This window comes from Melospiza georgiana, chromosome 1 (assembly GCF_028018845.1).
Source record: "Melospiza georgiana isolate bMelGeo1 chromosome 1, bMelGeo1.pri, whole genome shotgun sequence".
In the NCBI taxonomy this organism is placed as follows: Eukaryota; Metazoa; Chordata; class Aves; order Passeriformes; family Passerellidae; genus Melospiza; species Melospiza georgiana.
In genome coordinates, this window is record NC_080430.1 from 146885531 (window position 1) to 146905771 (window position 20241).

At 44.5% G+C, this 20241-nt stretch overlaps 1 protein-coding gene across 1 annotated transcript in view; it reads right to left on the reverse strand.

Annotated features, from left to right (window-relative positions):
• Positions 1–12754: 12754 nt before the first annotated feature.
• ST3GAL1 (ST3 beta-galactoside alpha-2,3-sialyltransferase 1) overlaps positions 12755–20241 on the reverse strand; it is a 79669-nt gene continuing 72182 nt past the window's right edge. The window contains exons 5-7 of the mRNA XM_058038132.1: positions 19968–20013; positions 17681–17800; positions 12755–16252 (exon numbers count right to left, since the gene is read on the reverse strand). Coding sequence (XP_057894115.1) covers positions 16079–16252; positions 17681–17800; positions 19968–20013 — 340 coding nt within the window. The 3' untranslated portion in view covers positions 12755–16078. The remainder of the gene's footprint in view (positions 16253–17680; positions 17801–19967; positions 20014–20241) is intronic.

Consider the following 20241-nt stretch of genomic DNA (forward strand, 5'->3'; position numbering starts at 1 on the left):
ACAGATGTGAAACCCCTTCACGCTCAGCTGGTTTAGCAGTGCAGTGCCCATGGAGCACATTGCCTCAGCAGAGCTCTTGGCTTCCCTCATCTGCACAGGCAGCGATGGCAAAGCCATAAAGCACCTAATCCAAAATTCACTGCACAGCAAAAACTTGTTTACCTCCTTGCTCCTCTCCCAGCAAGCACTGGCAGAGAGCAGAGGGAAGATTCATGGGACACAAAACTTCCAGAGATTTCATTCCTCCAAATGTTTCTGTGGTTCTGAGTGAGCAGGTGGAAAGGAAAGGACAACAGAAGATGCTGAGACAGCATATAAGGTGTAAAGTCATACTGGGGTGTGCATGGAGATGCCTGCAGAGCAGCACAGGACTGGGATCATGCCAGACTAGACATGGTGTGTACTGAAAGAGCTGAATTTTTTTTTTTAATTTTTTTCTTTATTTTTTTTTTTTTTGCTAGAAGCACTCGAATTATTCCTTCTATGTGTCAATGGCTGTGGGATACAGCTGCATACAGTCAAAATGGCCACCATCAAAACTCATAATATGTTGAGAGAACAGGTGTATTTAATCCCCTTCCCAGTAGTTACTCATTAAAGAAGGCATAATAACCCAAACCAGCAGGTATTGCAAGGGAGGAAAAAAATAGTTAAACATGCAGGTGGTAAACATCTGAGTTACTGATTAACTCCTGGCTTTTGTAACCCCCAGAGCCCTTCAGCTGGCTTGCTGGGAGACCAAAACACAGAGTTGTGCCAGTGCAATAATTTATAATGCACTTTATCTCTCCTTGGCACAGGTGTGCCTGGCTGTGAGCGAGGACAGCACTGCCCTCTCTTGATGGGAAGGGTTCAGATCCCTTTCAACACCTGCAGTGTTGAAAGTGTGTCAAACAGCCAAAAAATCCATGTAGAAGAGGGTGGATTGAAGTATAACCTCTTCTTTGGGGTGTCAGCTGCCAGAAGTTGGGAGAGAAGAGAAGGAATCATTGCCTTGCTGTGTGTGCACATCCTCAGGCAGCTGCTCCAGGATGTCCCTGCAGGAGGGATGCTGGGCCAGCTTTGCTCTGTGACTCTGGCCAGGCTTATGCTCTGGGCTGGAAAGTGGAATCTTATCCTTTTCAGGAGCAATCACAGTGAAAGCAGAGCAACACACCTGGCAGGATGGAGACCAACCTGATGCTCATCTGTGAGGAAAAAAAAAAGGTGATTTCAGATGCTTTCTTCCACCTGAAGCACCTTGTTTTCCCTCCTGCCCCCAGCCAGCTGCAGTCAGTGTGGAGCGCTGCCTCAGGCAATGCCTCTCCCTGCTGTCAGTGTCGATGCTGTCACTTGTCCCTGCAGCCTGTCACCGTGTCACTGAGCACACCCTGTTTGCCATCTGGAGGAAGGGCTCAGCTCAGCCTCCTCAGCTGCTGCCTCTCCCTTCTGCTGCCTGACAGAGCATCCCGAGGTCCTGCAGGGACGGGAGGAAACTCCTGGAGATGTGAGTCCCTCAAGAGGGGCCGCTTTGCCGTGTGGTGCAGAGGAAGTGCTTCCAAAATTTAATACCAGCATTTTTAACTAACACAGCTTGTGCTTAAGTGGCTCTGGCAAAGAACTGAGCCTGCAACACCCCAATCCCTGCCTCACTCTGAGGCTGTAAACGTGGAGAAATAAACAGAAGCACCATCAGCAGAGATGGACACAGGCCTGCTGGATGGGCGGGGGCCCATCAGGCTGAAAGTGAATGCCAGACCAGTGAGGGCAGAGCTGTGTCTCTGGGCATAAAGGATGCCCTGTGAATGGAGTCTGAACAGATACAAGACTGGTTTGTGTTGTCTCTTACTTCTGCTCAGTCTCTTTTAAAACTCCTCATCTGTAAGCCAAAAACAACAGCCATTAAAAAATCCAAACTGTTGTTTCTCACCATTAGCTGTCACAGAAGGCAAAAATGCCCATTTGCTGGACCAGCTCATTCTGCTGCTTGACCTGCCTTTGCAATGCTCAGCTTTAATATTTTTCACTTTAAATTTCACAGTAAGGCTCTCTTTTCCAGGTCCCAAATAAACAGCAGGGTGCACACTGAACAATAGAAAAGGGTTTGGCAGCATGCAGGTTCCTTCTCTGTGCCAGAAAAGCTTTTCTGATGGCCCTGAGTTCCTCTTTACCCCCCGCTGCCAGGGCCTGACATCAGGGAAAGAGAAAATACAATTGAATGCCATCAAGAGTAATGTTCTGCTTATTTTCCTGCTAACAGAATTATTTTCAGAACATCTCAGAAAGCAGAAATGGGAGCGATGGGAGGGGTGGGAAAAATCAGAACAAGCCCACTTTGGGATTTCATTAGCTGCCAGCAGAAAAGAGACTGGGCTCAGGACTGAAATGCAGACAGAGACACAATAAATGAAGCTGGACATGTCACATGTCCTTGTTTACCCTCCTGTAAAAGATCATAAAGAACTGGGGAGGTTTCTCTGCCAGAAGCAGGATGGTGCAATCTGTTAATTGCGTTTATTGGTTATTGCTGGTTCCTATAGCAGTGTGGGGCAGTCCCTCCAGAGCAGCTCATCCGTCAGTATGGATTCACCAGGGAAGATAATAAAAGGAGATCTGGGCTCCTCCCCATGAGCAGGGGCTGCTGCTGCTGTTTGCCCTTGTGCCCAGAGATGTGGTTGTGCATCTGCACAGCCCCTTCCTGGTGACACAAAATGGGAGAGCCAATCTGGCATCTCCTGGCTGCTGGCAGGGACAGGGATCTGTGACCTTGTTCACAGGGGTCTGAGGATGAGGGAAGAGATGAGGCTCTGACTCCATGTTTCAGAAGGCTTGATTTATTATTTTATTATATATATTATATTAAAAATATACTAAAAGAATAGAAGAAAGGATTTCATCAGAAGGCTAGCTAAGAATAGAAAAGCAAGAATGATGACAAAGACTTGTGGCTCAGACAGAGAGTCTGAGCCAGCTCACTGTGATTGGCCATTAATCAGAAACAACCAACATGGGCCAATCACAGATGCACCTGTGGCATTCCACCGCAGCAGATAATCATTGTTTACATTTTGTTCCTGAGGCTTCTCAGCTTCTCAGGAGAAAAAATCCTAAGGAAGGATTTTCCATAAAAGATGTCTGTGACAGGTCTCCCTCTTTTTACCTCTCTCCTTTTCTCCTCACAGTTACACCAGTGCAGTCTTGCTCTCTTGCACAAGCTGTAGCTTGGATGGGAAGGGGAAAAAATAAGTATCAGTGGGGCTGGGGCTCTACCAGCTTCTGTAAAACAATTTCTTTTTTTTTTTTTTTTTTTGTTTAGTAAGACTACTGTGTTAAATCCTGCTTTGTTAGCTCTAAACAGTTGAGATCCTAGTCTGTTCTTGTTCTGTGAAACTGTTCTGGCTTAAAATCTGCTTAATTCTTCCTTAAAAGGGAGGACCTTAGGATGCTGAGCTCTCTTATCCAGCACAGAGCAGCAGGACACATGGACTACGCAGATCATCTCAAGGTAGTGGAAAGTTCTGTAGGTCCTGCACAAGTGGGCTCCCCTTGTCCAAATGTTGTGTGCCCATCAGAGATGCTCAGTTCTGCCTTCCAGGATTTTGAACAACCCTCAAGAGTTCCAGTGGCCAGCTTGTCCTCAGGCCAGGAGAAATGAGGTGGATGCACAAGTGATCAGGTCTGGGTAGAGGAACGTGGGCTGGCTTCCCTCCAGGTTTGCAAAGTGGGAACCAGAGACCGAGTGTTCTGCTCCTGACCATGCAGTCTCTGGAGCACCTCTGCCCATTCCTGCATGGGAGATGTTCCTCCTCTGGAAACCCCCACAGCCAACACTGTTTCCACTGCTTTAATTGTTATTCCCATCCCTGCAATTACAACTGCTGTGACATGGATCAATAACAAACTGATGAGCCAGAGCCTTTCCTGAGGCTACAGCATGGAGCAGGGCATGAGGAACGGAGCAGGAGCTGTCAGCTCACTACTCCTGTCTCACCAAGGTCAGAAATAACCCAAAATCAGGCAGAATAGAGGGCTGACAGCAGGACCCCCAATGGGCTTGCTGCCTGCTCCTCTCTGAACTGATTGTGCCGGTGATGATGGGGAAGAAAATGTTCGGGAAGGGCTGATGGACCTGACCCCTCCTGATGGCAGGCTGGTGTCAGCCTGGACTTAATGGGGCTGGGTAGAATAGGGGCACTTGGCCTTTCTCCCTCCATTCCCTGGACCAGGAATGTCATTCCACAGACAACTGTGCTATGAAATGAGCTTACAGTTTTCCAAGAGAATTAGTTCTTTCCACAGGAAATGAATGAGCCATGAAATGACATTTCCGTCCTTTCCACAGTATCAGGAACCACAACTCAATTGAGCTTTTAATCAGAACAAGTAACTTTACTGATCTGAGTGCTGTGAACTGCCTTCCCTTGCCCATCCCCATTTTAGTAGGGACTGCATTCATGGCATCATTTTCTTTGTACAGCTCTTTTCCAGCATAAATCACTTTCCATTGTTGCAGTCCAACCACCGAGTGGAAAAGAAAACATGCATGGTCTTTGATTGCCATCTCTCTTGCTGGTACAGGAGCAGTGCCAAACCCACTCTGAGTCAAAGCTAACAGTGGGTGGCCAACACCTGCTTGGCAGTGGGCAGGAACAGTGAGGAGACGGCAAGGAACACGGGGATGGCTCAGCCTGCCCCTGGCAGAGAGGCATTTCCTCTGCTGCAGAGTGCTCTGGTGGGATCTGGATTTGAGCTGACTCAGGCTGGGCCCACAGTGATCAATAAAACACAGACTGAAACCCTCTCCCACAGCTGTCCTTTCTGCTTGGTTGTTTGCTCACTTGCTGGCCTGGTTCTGGGGACTATTCCCAGGAGGCAGCACCTGGAACATGGATCTGATTGCAGCCAGCTGGGTGGATGAGAGCTGTGCTAAATGTTTGGGACATGGATATCACCTGCAGTTCTCATCCAAACCCACTAAAACAATGGAAAGATCTCCTGGTGGCTTCAGCAGCCTCTGTGCCCTGTCCTAAACTGGATCCAGGCCACGATGGGGTCAGACCAAGCTCGGTGCCCAGGCAGCTTTGGGCTGATGTCAGTGCAGTGGTTGGGGTGAATGCTCAGCAGCAGGGCCGGTGTTGGGGGGTGAGAGATTCCTCAGGGATGGATGCTGCTCATCAGGTCCAGGAGTTTATAATGTGAGCATGACAAGTCCAGTCAGGGTAAAGTTTGCAATAGTGGCCTGGATAATGGTAAATGACTGACCTATGGAATAAATTGTTGTAGATGAAATCTGTTAACCTCATGCTTAAAGCAACCATGACATGAGTTTTTTTTCAAAAACAGATAAGGGTTTTTTCCAAAACAGATGAAGCTTTTTTCAAAACAGAACGGGATTTAATAACTTATTAAATAATAACTTAAAGTTATTATTTTTTTCCAAGGAAAATTTTCACTTTGTTCCAGAACCTAATGCTCCATTGTAAATACAGATCCTTTTTACTCTTTTCTCTGACTTTCAAGATTACTCCACAGCTCTTAAAAATTTGGAGGTGGGAAAAAAAGATTTGGACAACACGTTAAAAAAATTAAAAGTTAGGCTCCAAGGACACCTAGATTTTTGTTGTGTAAATATATGTATATTTCTATACAACCCACTTTGTAAAAATAAGGTTTAAGATAATTTTGAAAATTATACGGTCATTAATTCCATTTCTTGATTATTCTTTGTAGCACAGTAGCTACATTAAATATTTACATAGCCTGTGTATCTTGGGGGTAGGAATCTTTTTGTCCTCTGTTTGTACATCTGGTAGTGAGGACAGGCACCATTATGAAGACACTCAACACTTTTGCTGCAGCAACAAGGACTCCCCATGTCACTGTCACTTTGGTGACAACCTGCTGATGCCATTAAGTGATAGGATTTCTAGGAACCTGTTGAGGTACAGGAAAAGATTTGACTAATTTTTGCCAGGCTTTCTTTTTCATGGCTGCTGAGCAGATCAAAGCTGTCTGGTCAAGGCCCAGATCTTCCTGTGCTGAGCTCCAGGCAATAGTTTGACAAAAGACATGCTGAAAGAGTTGAATGGAATGGATACCAAGTATGGCCTATCTATAAATGCCATGTGGCATTCCCATAAATCCAGATCCAGAAAGTTAAATTCAAGGAGAGGGTACAGGTGATTACAAAATCGGTGATTTTTAAAATTCTCTTTTGTTTTTTATGGGACTAATGGAAAATCATACTGCCTGGTGTAAATTGATGGAGGTTTGACCTCTGGGGGAGATGATCTACATCCATGAGAACACGGCCAAGCATTGCTGTGCTGAAGGACTGCACAGGAGTGGAGGGTCTGAAGGGCACCATAATCAAAGGAAGTGACTATTTGAAACACAAAGAAATAAAGTTGTTCTGTGCCAGCTGTGAGGCCAACATTTGCTGTAAGCACAGTAATCTCTATCCTTCCTGCAAAATAGAGCCTCTCCCCAAACAACCTGGATGACAGAGACTCTTCCCTGATGAGTTTAAAGGAATTTTTTTGTCTTTTGTTCCAAACCCTGCAAGACCAGCTGGTTCACCAGAGCCATTCCCCTCCTGGAGTAGCCCACTGCCATAATCCTGTAACCCCGGCCTTGCACATCAACACAAAAATACTGTTCAATCAGTGTTTTTTCTCCCTGGAAACCTCAGCTGAAAGGACTCTTGGGAGGTGTCTGACCCAAGAGGGAATCCATAGTTCTGTATGGGACCAGCCATGGCTTTATCCAGCCATGCCCTGAGGTTCTCCAGGGACAGAGGTCCCATTTCTTCTCCTGGCTGACCTGTTTCCTTCTCACCCTCCTGGTGAGAAAGGGCTCGTGCCCAATGTCCAGCCTGAACCTCCCAAGCTGCAGCGCATGGCCATTGTTGCTTCTCTCCATTTGATCTACAGAAATGAACGTGTCTCAGCCATCTTCACCTCCCCTTCTCAGAAGGGCAAGGCATCAAAGCCACACAGCATTTCTTGGCCTTTTTATACACTATTAGCTCATATGGTAGAAAAGAAGGCTCAGGGACTAACTAGGCTAGGGACTAACCAGGACCTGATATCATCAATGTTATTTAGTCCATAGTTATTTATTCCATAGTTATTTAGTCCAATATTATTTAGTCCACCAATGCTATTTAGTCCATAGTGTGTTTCCTGGCACTGTTTGAGCTCGTGGCTATTCATCCCTACACAGACTGTGCCTGGGACACAGCATGAGCCAAGAACTGTTCCCAAAGACAGCAGAGATGAAGCCATCCAGTATTTTTAAGACAGTGAGGTTTAGCTGTGCAGTCATACTCCATGCCCTTGGCCACAAGAATGGGATATGACCTATCTTACTGCATCCTACTTTTATTATGTTTATATATCTACATATATCAACACATCCCAGAACATGTCTCTTAAGTGCCAGCTGCCAGGTCACCCTTTGCAATGTCCAGCATTCCCTTCCTGCCACCTCTGGGGACACAGTGGAAACATTCAGCTTCACCTCACAGGAATCCCACTCTGCTGCTGCTGCTGCAGTGCTCCTACATTATCTCATACACTTTTATTTACATACATGAGTTTAAGGAATGACATTATTTTAGTACAGGGACAGTCCTTAGGGCTGCAGGAGATGCAGGGTTAGGTGCTGATCAGAACAGACATCATGGTGAGTCAGCTGGAGAGAACTCATCCTCAGCACTGTGGGTGAGACCAGCTCTAGAAAATTAACTCTGAGCAGTGCTGATGTAGCCACAGGAATGAATAGCTGGCTGTTCCTGGAAGGATGTCTAGAGCTGGTGGATGAGCCTTCCTGTGCTTCCCATTATCATGAAGAAAGCACTGGATAAAGAACTCACACACTGCTGGCAGCCAGCAGCCAGATAGACCTTCTGTTTTCATTGAACCCAGATAATTAATTTGCAGCATTGATTGTTTTTTACAATATATCTGTGCCTCATTTAACATTTGGTACCACAGCTGAGAACAAATAAATCCAAAACTACACAAGCTGATGGTATTGGTAGCATAACATGAAAGCCCTTCTAGAAATAACTGAGTTGCCTTTATGGTTCACAAAAGACATTTTGTCTGCTATAACTAAAGCCTTTTACATCCCCAAATAAAAGTTTTGAACCACTACAACATAGCCAGGACTCCCAAATATGTGTTCTTATCAGGAAATTAGGTTACAAGGGAAGAATTTTTTTTTTCCTCTATGATGAGCATTTCTATAGGGTCAGTAAAAGTAAAAATCCACAACATATCTGGGAGTGCTGTCCCCCTTCAAACAGAAAGCAAAACTGCACAGAAAGCAGCACTGATAGAAACCCTTAGGGTGTGAAGCCTTGCAGAACTTCTCCCATCTTGTTCTCCCTCATTGCCTGTGGGCTCTTGCATTTAGTTATTACCCAGAGGCCAAAATTGATAGATTCAGCAAATAAATCCCAAGCCTTACAGCTGTGGAGATAGAAATGTCAGGAGGGAACACACTCTGAGCCTGTGATGTGACACTGCTCCAGAAGCCAGGGATAACTCATGGGAACGGCAAAAGAGCACGCTCTAGTGGGGAAATGATTAAAGTCTGTTAGAAAAATCTATTAGAAAACAAATCAGTGCACTGAATGCTGCATGTGAGAGCAGCTGCTGCTCCCTGTCTCTGTCCAGTGTTTCTCCTCCCACCACTGTGCATCTGCTGTCCCTTGTTGCCCCTGGTACCCCTTGGCCTGGGCAGGGGGTCAGTCCCTCCAAGGCTGTCCCACTTCTGACACCCAGCTCAGGCTGATTTAGGGAGCCAGAATTGGGGATTCTCCCTTTGCCTGGCTGGGTGCACTTGGCACAGGGCAGGTTGGTCTGTGCCAGGGTGGCAGGGCCAGCAAGGGGGACAGCTGGGTCAGACCATGATGGCAAAGTGCCCCCTCAGCACAGTGATTAGCCAGCTCCTTCCCTCTTCCTTTCTCTGTCACACAGCAGCAAACTCAGTCTCCATTAGGAAGGAGAACTCATTACTGGCAAACAGACACTAATCAGATATTTGTTGTAACTATTAATGAAAGAGCTAATGAGGTGCTGAGATCCTCAGCGCTGACTAAAATGAGTTAATCACATCTCACTGCTCAAAGGCCCATTAATCTGTGTGCATGCTGATGTTTCCCATTCCTTTGCTTATTATAGGAAATAAAAAGCACCGTTCTGGCTTCGTTTGTGTGCATCTGCTGCATCTCTCTGCTAAGCTGTAAAGCCATGTTGCAAAACCTGCAACTGGTGACAAGCAGTGACATTCCCTTGGCCCACAGGAAGCCACCACAGAGAGGTGGAATGGTACCCACCTTCAGGGAAGGAACAAACGCCATTCCCACAGCCACGTAACAGACATTTCTCACTGCCCCAGGCTTTTGGTCTAAAATGTTATTCCAGCCCCTACAAATAACAAGAAGTGAAGAGCCACCAATGCCCCAGGTGCATTCCCCCTGAAGCAGCTTGTAGTTTCTTCAGCTACTTTCCTGTCTTCACTGCTAGTGGTGAGTATTAATGGTGAGTATTAATCTCACCTGATTACAGTGGGATATTTCTGGGATGGATGAGTAATGAGAAGCATCCAGCAACTGAGGTAGTTAGGTGTAAATTTGACCTAGATTTATTTCAGGTGTTGTTGTCAATACATGTTTGCAGACTTCCAGAGATCCCCTGGAATCCACAAGATTCCTCCAGTATCTAGTTTATTTTAGTCTGCCTGGAATGGAGTTAGCTTTATTCCTACACCCGTACAGTGCTGTGCTTTGGGTTGGTGGCTGTGGGGAGTGACTGAGGGGCTGTGTGGGTGCTTGGCTGCTGGCCAGGGTCAAATCACATTTGTGCCCAAAAGCATCACCAGCCTAATTCACTCCTGGCCCAACTACTTTGATGAACCGAACAAATGGGTAAAACTATTTACAATCTACTTTTCATCACCAGGTTCTCCAAAAGATCCATTTGCTTTATTTTTATATATCCTGTCTTCACCTTTAAACCTGTTTATTTCTATTTCCTTACCTACCTATTAAAATCAAACCCTCAGATGATAGGGCCTGTCAGCTTGCAGAATTTCTCCCTGCAGCCAGCTCTTTGGTGTCCCCAGTGAAGAACCATCAGCCATCAGTTTCTCCCACACCTTTTTTCTGTGATTTTACCTCTTCAGCAGAAGCTCTGTGCCCATCAGCATCTTGGGGAACTTGCTCACACTCACCCACCCTCTGATACCTGAGTCCTTCCACATTTAAAGGAGAAAGAGGAGCTGAAATAGTGCTGGGACAAGGGGGAACAGTTTTAAATTAACAGACAAGAGATTTAGATTAGATATCATTAAGAAATAATTTACAGTGAGGGTGGTGATGCACAGATTGCCCAGAGAAGCTGTGGCTGCCCCATCCCTGGAAGTGTTCAAGCCCAGGTTGGATGGATCTCAGAGCAGCCTGGTCTGGTGGAAGGTGTTCCTGCCCATGGCAGCAGGGTTGGAACTGGATGATCTTGAAGGTCCCTTCCAACCCAACCATTCTATCCAACAATCTCCATGTTTTTTATACAGCAGCAAAAAATTTTCACTTTTCTTTATCCCCCACTTCTCTCTTGGATCTGGTTTTAAAGGAACAAAACTTATTTCTGGGGATGAATGGGGATACAATTCAGCATCATAAAGCTACCCCAGGACACAACGATTCTGTGATTGGCTCTGTGACCGATGCTATGAAATCACTCTGCTATTTTGGACCATGTGAAACCTTCTGGTCTTTGCACAGGCTGACCATGGGATGTGGCTGCAAACCCAAAAAACCGCTGAAAAGAACACTTTATAGAACAGCTCAAGTATGGCCAGTCCATTCACAGCCCAGCCCCAGAGTGTGGGTTTGGGGGAGCAATGTGCAGCTTCCCTGGGGGTGGCAGCTCAAGCAAGGAGAGGAGCACAAAAATGCACATGGGGAGAAAAGGCCATGAGGGGCTCCTTGCTGTAACACTCGATTTGGGGCATCCCTGGGGGTGCTGCAGGATGCAGTGTTGGTGGCACAGCTTAGGAGGCTTTCCTCAGTGATCTGGGTGGACAGGGAGGCCAGCTGGCAGTGCCTGTGTAACTCTGGAGTCTCTGATTATGGGGAAACTATTGTGGAAAAAGGCCTGCCTTAATAGGAGTGTTAATGTCATGGGGACAGACAAACTCCCACAAGGATATGTTTATATTCTGCCAGCAAAAGGCTACCTTAGAAACTACAAACTAAGGAGCAGTCCAACACAGTAAATTTCCTACAGGAGAAAATTTAACTGAAAACACAGAGATTTGCATACAAGTACCTGACCATGAAGACCTTTTCACTGTGTGAACCCTATTTTATTTCATATTGCCTGGAGACAATAAATGTAATGAGATCAACTCCCTCAAATTCTATAGAAAAGACAAGGGAAATCAGATTTTTAAGGGTGGCAAGGGACTCCTTTGCCTTTTCATTCATTGGGTTTAATTGCTATTCTGACTGTGAGCCATCAAAGGAACCCATGCCATGGACTGAAGCCATACAGATCCCCTGTGAGTCCTTTTGTTCTTCATTTGATGGCATCAGCAAAGTCCTCTGTCCAAGTCCTGTGGCTGATCCATCTGTCTGCTGTTGTTGCTGCATGTCTTACTTGTCTCAAGCGGTTTCCAGACTGTAATTTTATGCAAATTACTTTCCTGACAAAATAATTTCAGATCTGGAAGCTGCATTGCATTGCACCTTTTGTGAGTGGACGTGAAGCAAAATACAAAATGAGTTCCAAGAGAGCTGTTCCTTGGTGTTGTTTTGCTTTGCTGAGGATACAGAGGAGCAAATGCTTTGCATCTCCTCTGCACCTGAAGTGATGGAACAGCTCCTCAGGCCTGTGTGTCTCCACTTCCCACCTATTTTCAACAAGTGTGATTCTGGCTGGGCTGTATCCATTAATATCCCACTGATGCAGCATGTCTAGAGTCTGGGCTGAAAAGCAAAGTGTCAAGAGAACCTGATCCTCCGAGGGTCACACTGGACAGCAGCTCCTACAGTGACCAGCTCACCCTGCCTGTGGTGAGCCACAGCTCTGGTGGCTCCCTGAGCTCCTTCCACCAGGATGGTTCCATTTCAAAGGGCACCCTGCATCCTTGCCACACCATCTACCCTGCTCAGTCCCTTAAACAAGGAAAAGGAAAGGACGGATAAGGAAAGGCAGCAGTTGATGAGAAACAGCCAAGGTCGTGTTTGCAGGGGGTCATGCAGATGTGGGTGTCACCTGCTGAGGGGACACCTGACCATGGGGATCCATCTCCTGGAGGGGTTCTTCATGGACAGCTCAGCCAGCCATGACTGCAGTGCCTGTGTGACCCTGAAAACAGGGACCTGGGGTGGGTCCTCAGATCTCAGCCAGCTCACACAAGCTGAATTTCTTCTCAAGTCACTGATTTCTGAGCCTGCATTATCTTCCCTTATTTATCCCTTAAACAGAGCACAGATCCATCAGGAGACCACATGCACATTAAGCTCAATTTCTTTTCTCCAGGGAGACCATGGGAGCAGGGTGATGACCACAAGCAGCCTGAAACATGCCAATGTCCCCCCTGGGACCACAGAATCATAAAGGCTGGAAAAGACCTCTAAGATCATTGAGTATGACTAGATGGGTGTGAGGAAGTGGAATAAGCTTCATTACACTGTTATGTGACAGAGGAGGTTCTAGGAGTTAATGAAAATACTGTGGAAAAAGAAGTGTGCACAGAAACATTTTGATTCGATTACAATAAAAAATTTATTTTGATTCATATCATACTGAAAAATTAAATAAATAAAATGTCAACAAATGATTGTGTGAGACTCCCACCATTAGAGAAAAAAATCATAATTGATTGTGTAGTCAGAGAAAAGTACAAAGAAAACCTGGACATGGGAGGAAAAAAGTGCTCAAGAGATTTGGCTTTGGTAAAAAACACAACACACACTCAAGGAGTGCTTCAGAGATTTTGCAGTGGTGGCAAATACAGTTCAAGAATTTGAAGCCTTGACATGTTGTTAAATGTTTTCCTTAGTTCTTTTAAACTAAATAAACCCAAGAAGTTTGTAGCAAGAAAACAGTCTTCAACAAGGCCAGTAGGAATTAATTCTTCCCTCAGCATCACCTGTTGGTATCTCCTGATTCTGAAGGCAATTGAAAGAGCAGCAAAATTGTGGAGAAACTGAGACAAGACTCTAACACAACAGTCAGCTGCCTAAAGGACTCTGGAAAAAGTTCCACTGGAATAGAAACATGATAGCACAGACTATTCCTCATCCTACACCTGGAGAGATCCACTCTGCTCTCCCTACACTGTGAAAAATGGACATCAGTGGTACACACTTACTGCTTGCTGTTGGCAACAAAATTAAATGGGAACTGCAGCTTGTTCCATGATGAAGACACTAAATCTAGCTGCATGTATGAGCCATGAGGTTTTATATGTGCTGTCAGAGGCAGAATGTTCAGGGGGAAATGGAAATTTTATTAGAACAGAAAAAGGAAACTTTCAAACAACACAGGCTAGAATGTAGCTGGCTTCTTTTTCCACTGTTTTTGATACCAAATTGACCCCTGTGATAAAAAAGAAAAAAAAAACCAAAAAAACAACAAAACATCAAGGGGATTTAACCACCATGAGTTTTCTTCCAAGTCTTTCTAAAAATGACTGAAAGAGCAGTCAATGTTTCTGAATTACTAATATTTGTCCATGAGGAAAAAAGAAAAGTACTTGAAGCTCCAAAATCCAGTCACACTGTGAAGCTCTGACTGGCATTTTACACGTAGTCTTTTACCTCTTAAACTTGCTTTGTTTGTATTACTGCAGCATCTCACAAGAGCCATATTGATTAACAGCAATCTAAACAAGCTGGAATCCTTAAAGCAAACAAACATGGTTCAGGCAGTAATGCTTCATTCTCTCACAAAGGACTTGTAGAAAACAGTGAGCCCATCAAATCTGCTGTGCCTGTGACACCCAGGTCAGCTCATGCTGGGAAATGGCTTCTTGACATGAGGATTGTGAACAGGTCTCATCATGAGGATTTGAGGATTTGAAAATCCTGCCCTTTCCATATTGCTGCAATGGAGGGTCACACGAGCTGAGGGAGCTCAGTTCCCACACAGACATTTGGCATTCTTGGCTCTTTATGAGCCACAAGTCCAGTAATACTCACGTGGGCAAAGCAATTCGTGTTGGTGAGGGGTGCTGTGGCCCAAAATTCCAGTGCCCATGCCACTGTGCCCATGCCACTGTGCCATGTGCTGCTGCCTTGGAGGGCACCTCACTGGTACCAGCTGGTGCAGAAAGACAAGGGGATAAATCTTGGATGAAGCTCTTCACTGTTGAAGGGTTTTCACTGGCTCAGAAACTCATCTGCTTGGACATTCTGCCACAACTGGTGCATAGAAGAGAGGACGTTTAGATGATGGTTTCTTTTGCCAGAAATTCCAACCAATGTGATACATTAAAAATTAAATATGCCATTTTTCCCAAGCCTGATCAAAAGTCCTTTGAAGTCTCTGGCAAGAACTCCTCTGGTTTCACCAAGGCTGAAAGTGGATCCATAATCCATAAGTCCTGTTTTCATCATATGGAGAAGAAAAGAACACAGTTTTCTATTCTTCACTGACTGAAGCTGGATTTACACTTTATCTGTCCTTGAAGCTTTAATGCATTGATTCCAGCAAAAATCTGTGAGTATAAAACCCCCACTGTAACTTCCCTCATTTCACTGCCTGGAGGTACTGACATCAATATACTCATTTCTCCAGAGATGTACATGATTTTGAAATCTGTCTCATGCTCTAAGATCAGCTTGGACAGATTGTGTCTTTGTAGGTGCTGCTACAGAGCAAAAGATTCTTATAGTGTAGAATTAGTTAATATTCCAAACCATTATTTTTTTTCCATTTTGGATAGAGACCTTGTAAAGAGATACTGCATTTTTAAACTTGCAAAAAAAATTAAGAAGAAATTTTTCCTTGTGACTTTTGAATATTTTCCCATAAAAAAGGTAAAAGCTACCTTCAAAAATTGTCTTGTTTGTGTTTGTTCAAATACAATATAGGAGTCGTTATTATTGGTTTTGACTACAAAAGCATACCAGACAGAAGCTAAACTTTGGTTAATTTCCCCCCCTTTTATAAAAATGTTGAATTTAGGGTTTGTCATATTAAAAAAAAATCACATTTGTTGCACAATTATAAAAGGCACATATAAATGACTTGAAGAAAGTCCACTTTCCAATTTTAAACTGATTAAATAAAAAAATAATAAAAAAAAAAATCCAGAGTATTTTCCACCAAAATACCCCCAAAACCCCCAAAAATTACATAAAACCAAATGAGACAAACAAGTGGCTAAAAAGGCCATTTTTTCTCCTGGAGTTTTCAGTATTATTTTCTCCATCATTATGGCTGTGTAGGAAGCAATATTAAATAATACATGAGATGATTTGATTCATATTTTCTAGACACTATCAATGCAAAATGAGGCAATGGTTGAAATATTTACTCCTCCAGGCAACTTCATCGTGTTTTTCCTTAATACAGCATGAAAACAGAAGCAATAAGAGAACAGAGAAGAGGTGGTTCAAAAAGATCAACAGCAGAAGTGAATTAATTTCTTTGAGGTAATCCTTACTATGATGTTCACAGCTGCCTTAGCAGATTTCAGGTCCCAGAAGTCATTTTCACTCTTCTTCAAGGATCTGCTGCCTTGCTTGAGGAGAGGACAGACACACAGACAGCAGTTCCTGTGCTCAGGCTTCCTCTAATTGCAACAGGCAGATCTTTCGTCAGTAATTCAAGAATTGAGCCATAGTGCCTAAGCAGAGATTAATTTATTCCAGCTGACTGGCAGCTCCCAGCTATCCCAGGATGGGGAATCATGTGCAGCTTGGAAGCCTTGGCCTCGTCCCTGTGGTGTGAGATGCTCCAAACTCATCAATGCAGATCCACGCATTCAAACCTGGCTGGTGCCCAGATCATCTGCACTGAGCTTTCTTCTGCTGCATGCTGGAAATTGCAGCCCCCACTTGTCCCCATGGCCAGGGTCATCTGCCCTTGAAGAATTTTATTTTTTCAATGGAGGCAAGAGTCAAAGTTATATTGAACTCAAAGTCCCCGTCGTGGACGCCGGTCTTCCGGAAAGCCCCACCTGAAGTGTTGTTCTCCCAGTAATGGTGCCAGTGTCCTTTGCTGTCTGCTCCAAAGCCATACACATTGACCTAGGAGGGAAGGGAGAACTAGAGTTATGGACTGGAAAACAATTGCTTTACATCTGAAGTGCTGAACAAACTCTTTATTCTCAGTATATTTACAGGCAGCAGCACCTGAGGTACTCAGTGGCATCCTGAGCTCTCCTGCTGCATGACAGGACCACAGAGAAACAGCCCAAGGCCTACTCAGGGCATGTGACATCCTAAGCTATGCTGAGACACCACCAGACCTCAGCTCAGAGGGAAAAGGAGATTTCTATACATTAATTCTTCTTTAGCAATATGCAAGTGCATTCCTATCCCTTAAGCATGATTGTCCTCAGGAGATCCGTGGCTTGGGATGGGAATCTCCTCTTCAGCTGATTTAAGCCACAAAAAGTGAAAAAAAATTTGGTTTGCTCCTGGTCTTCCAAATAATGACCCAAAATGACTACACTTATATGCTTGATTATATGATATTTGCAGTTACTCCAGAGAAAGATAGATTTTATGTTCTTTGCATGTGCACCCAGCTACAGCCTCTCCCCTCCCAAAGGCTTGTTTGCTGATGGCTATGCCTGTTTCATCTGATAGTAACAGTCCAAACATCACCACTGATTTATTTAAACTGAGAGTGGTGAAATGTCTGACTGGATTAGAATGGGTCATAGCCCCAAAGCAGCTCCCTAAATCAACCACACCCAGGTCCATTCAAATATGAGCTATTTTTGACTTGTTTTGGGTAATGTCAGAGCCCTGTTCATTGCCTGCTCACCAGAAAACAAACTCCAGCCAATCTGCTGTGACTATGATAGAGTTTCTTCCAGTATCTTTAGGAGTATTTCCACCACCTCTCCAAGCAGAACAGGCCTGGGGGACCAAAACTCAGCAGCAGATGTGTGTCCAGGACAGGGATTTTGCCAGCAAAGTGATTTTGATGCCCCATGCTGACAAGCCCATACTTGCAGGATTTTGTAGAGCTGACCAGGCCTTACTCTAACTAGCTGAGTCTCCAGTCACCTTGGAGCACCTCACATCACTCAAACCAGGGAATTTCCCCAAGTGACTGCTGGAGCAAAGGCACTTTCTGCAACCTACATTATAAACCCACAAGCCTGAGTTTGAAAACAGGAGATAAAACATAATTCAAACTTTCACTAGCAAGACGGGCATAGACACCATTCATGTTTAGATGTCTTTTGATACCAGCTGGAATCTCTGTTTATGTTTAATTATATTCTCCTGGAGTACATAGCAAACCCTACAATTTGCTGACATTAAAAAAATCCATCACAGGCACTGGAGTGTGTCTGCATGCTTCTGAGGAGTTTGCACATGTCTGAAGAGAAGGTGGAGAGGGGGAAACAAAGGCTGAGTGAGTGGCCAGGGTTGTTCCTGGCTCTCCAGTGTGAAATGTCCTGATTTTTATCAATATATCCACACACAGACAGACTTTACCTCATCGCATACATGGAGAGCAAACATCAAAGACAGAAGGCCTGTGGAGGGGTATCTCCCATGATGCTCCAGCCAGTTTTCATAGATGTATTTCATGAAAGCTGGATTATAAACTAGGATCTGGGCAAAATTGGAGAGAAAGACTCATTAGTAACATACCCTGGGGAAAAAACAATGGTAGCACATCATTCCTAAAGGACACCGGGGTAGGGGATGGGGTAAGAAAGGAATAATAGTTATTCTTGAAGGCAAATAAAAGGCAAAAATAAGTCCCATATTAAGTGCATCAGGAATATTTCCCATGTGCAATTACATATCAACAGCCCTTCCTTGGTCTTGATATCCCTCCTGCTTACAGTAATGTAAATCCTGGAGATTCCTACTGAAACTAATGGGAATGAAACTGAGATGGAAATTAGGCATTGGCCATTCAGCTCTCCTTGCAGCACCCTGCAGGTGAGCTCTGGGGAGCTGGAGTTCTGAACAAGGCAAACATGAGATGCCATGACATGGTTTCACAAAGCCATGGATTAATTTAGGTTGGAAAAGACCCCTAAGATCATCAGTTCCCATCAGTTTGAGTGGGAACATAAGAACAACTGCCTCTTCTGCACAATGTGCCAGCCATGTCTTGGCATCTCTACAGGTACAGAACTAAGGAAACCAAGGACCTCAGGAAGCCTATCAGGTCATGCATGCTTCTTTTATCCTGTTTTTCAAACATGCCATTTTCTATGCTGTATGTTTTTTTCTTACAAGACATAAAATGCATTTGTTTATCTCACAAAGGTCATCTCCCAGAGACAGAGCATTTAAGATAAGACCTGAGAGTACAGTAAATCCAAGGACTGGTAGGAGCCCTTGGTTTGAACCCCCTCCCCTGAATGAGGCAGAGACTTTTCCCTCCACGCTGTGTTTGTAATTGGAGTGACAGCATTTCAGTGCTATGTGGTTAGCTGCAAGGCTTTTCCTTTTAGAGAGTCAGAGGTTAATTGCTGATATTGCATCCGTGTGTAATCTCTTCTCACGGGCTGTTTTGCATTGCACAGTGTGGGAAGAAACACAGGCATCTCCTCTCATGCTCAGGAAGCTGCTGCATATCACTGCACCCTGGGCTCTGCCCCTCAGCTGAGCTGTGAGTTTAACAACCTGCCCTGGTGCTTCTCACAGGGGTCTTGCAGAGGTTATCCTGTACCTCAGAACAGGTCAGGATGAGCTAAGGGATTATTTACCGCACCCTAGAGGTCCATGGTTTGAAGCGAAGGAAAATAAACTGATATTAGCTCAGGGTCTCACCTGAAGGCTTTGGCAAAACCTGGCCTCTTGAATGAAAGGTGTGTGCTTTAATTTGTAATTTTAATGATCTGGAACTAATGTCAGGCTTTAACAGCCCTTGATGGATTAGACACTGTACTTCTTTGGAAAATCAGTCTGTCCAAAGGCTAAGAGAATGAGATCTCTATTTTTCTGGAAGCTACATGGAAGAGGTTCTTCTTCTCCCACACAGCCTGCCTTGATTATACTCTCAAACCATGCAGCTACAACAGCAGAAGTCTTTGCACAGGGGCTGAAGTTCCTCCATGGGAATTAACCCCATGGCAAATCCTGCCCCCAGCCTGTCCCTGTCTGTGCTCTCATGCAAACTGTGCTTGAGCATTGCCTGTGAGAGCTGTAACACACCTGGAGCAAAACCTTGCTGGGCTTGGCCTGAGCTCAGCCTCCAAGCTTGGTTAATTGGGTACAGGTAATTACTGCAGCTGTGGGCTAAGAGCCTAGCACCAGGAATTCTCCACTGACCTGGAAAAACACAGCTTCATTTGTTCAGAGCTCACTTAGCTCCTTATTACTGACCTGGGAGTCAGGAACACCCTTGGTGTTCAAATGTTAAAATTATTTTGGAAAACCTCTGAAGTCTCTCCTCACTATCATTACATACAAATGGCTGCAATGGGTAGGAACAGAGCAGTTACTGTGCAGGACAATGCTGCACTTTGAATGTTCCTGAGCAGCACCAGAGGAAGTGATGCAGCCTTCAGAACAGAGCTCGTGCAATGGCATAGCCACAAAAGCAATTTCTTTCCAACCACAGTTATTTAGTGGTTGATCTATGGCCTAAATGGCACTCAGGAGCCAAATCTTTAGCTTAGCTGAGCCTTTGAAAGTGTCTGTATTTTGGCTTCAATTTTTTATCAATGTCAAGGGCTTGCTTGGATTCTTGCAGTCTCCCAAACAGGCAAAGACCTACAAATAAATTAGCAGAACAAATCCACAAACCAGCACTGCTCACCTTTTCTTTTTTGACTTTGATTTTCCTTGGAACTGGAACATATGTGCTGTTAAAGAAAAAAGAAAGACAGCACCATGATAAATAAAAGCCCAACTTATTGGTATTTTCATGTAATTCCAAAGAAAGAATATTCTTCACGTACAGTGATAAATTCAAATTATTCTAAAGTAGTAAATTCAAGAAGTTGTTGTAAAATTAAGGCTGCAATTAAGTAACACAGCAGGAAAAAACCTGAGCTGTCACTGAAGCAATTTTATAGGAAACTATTGTGTTC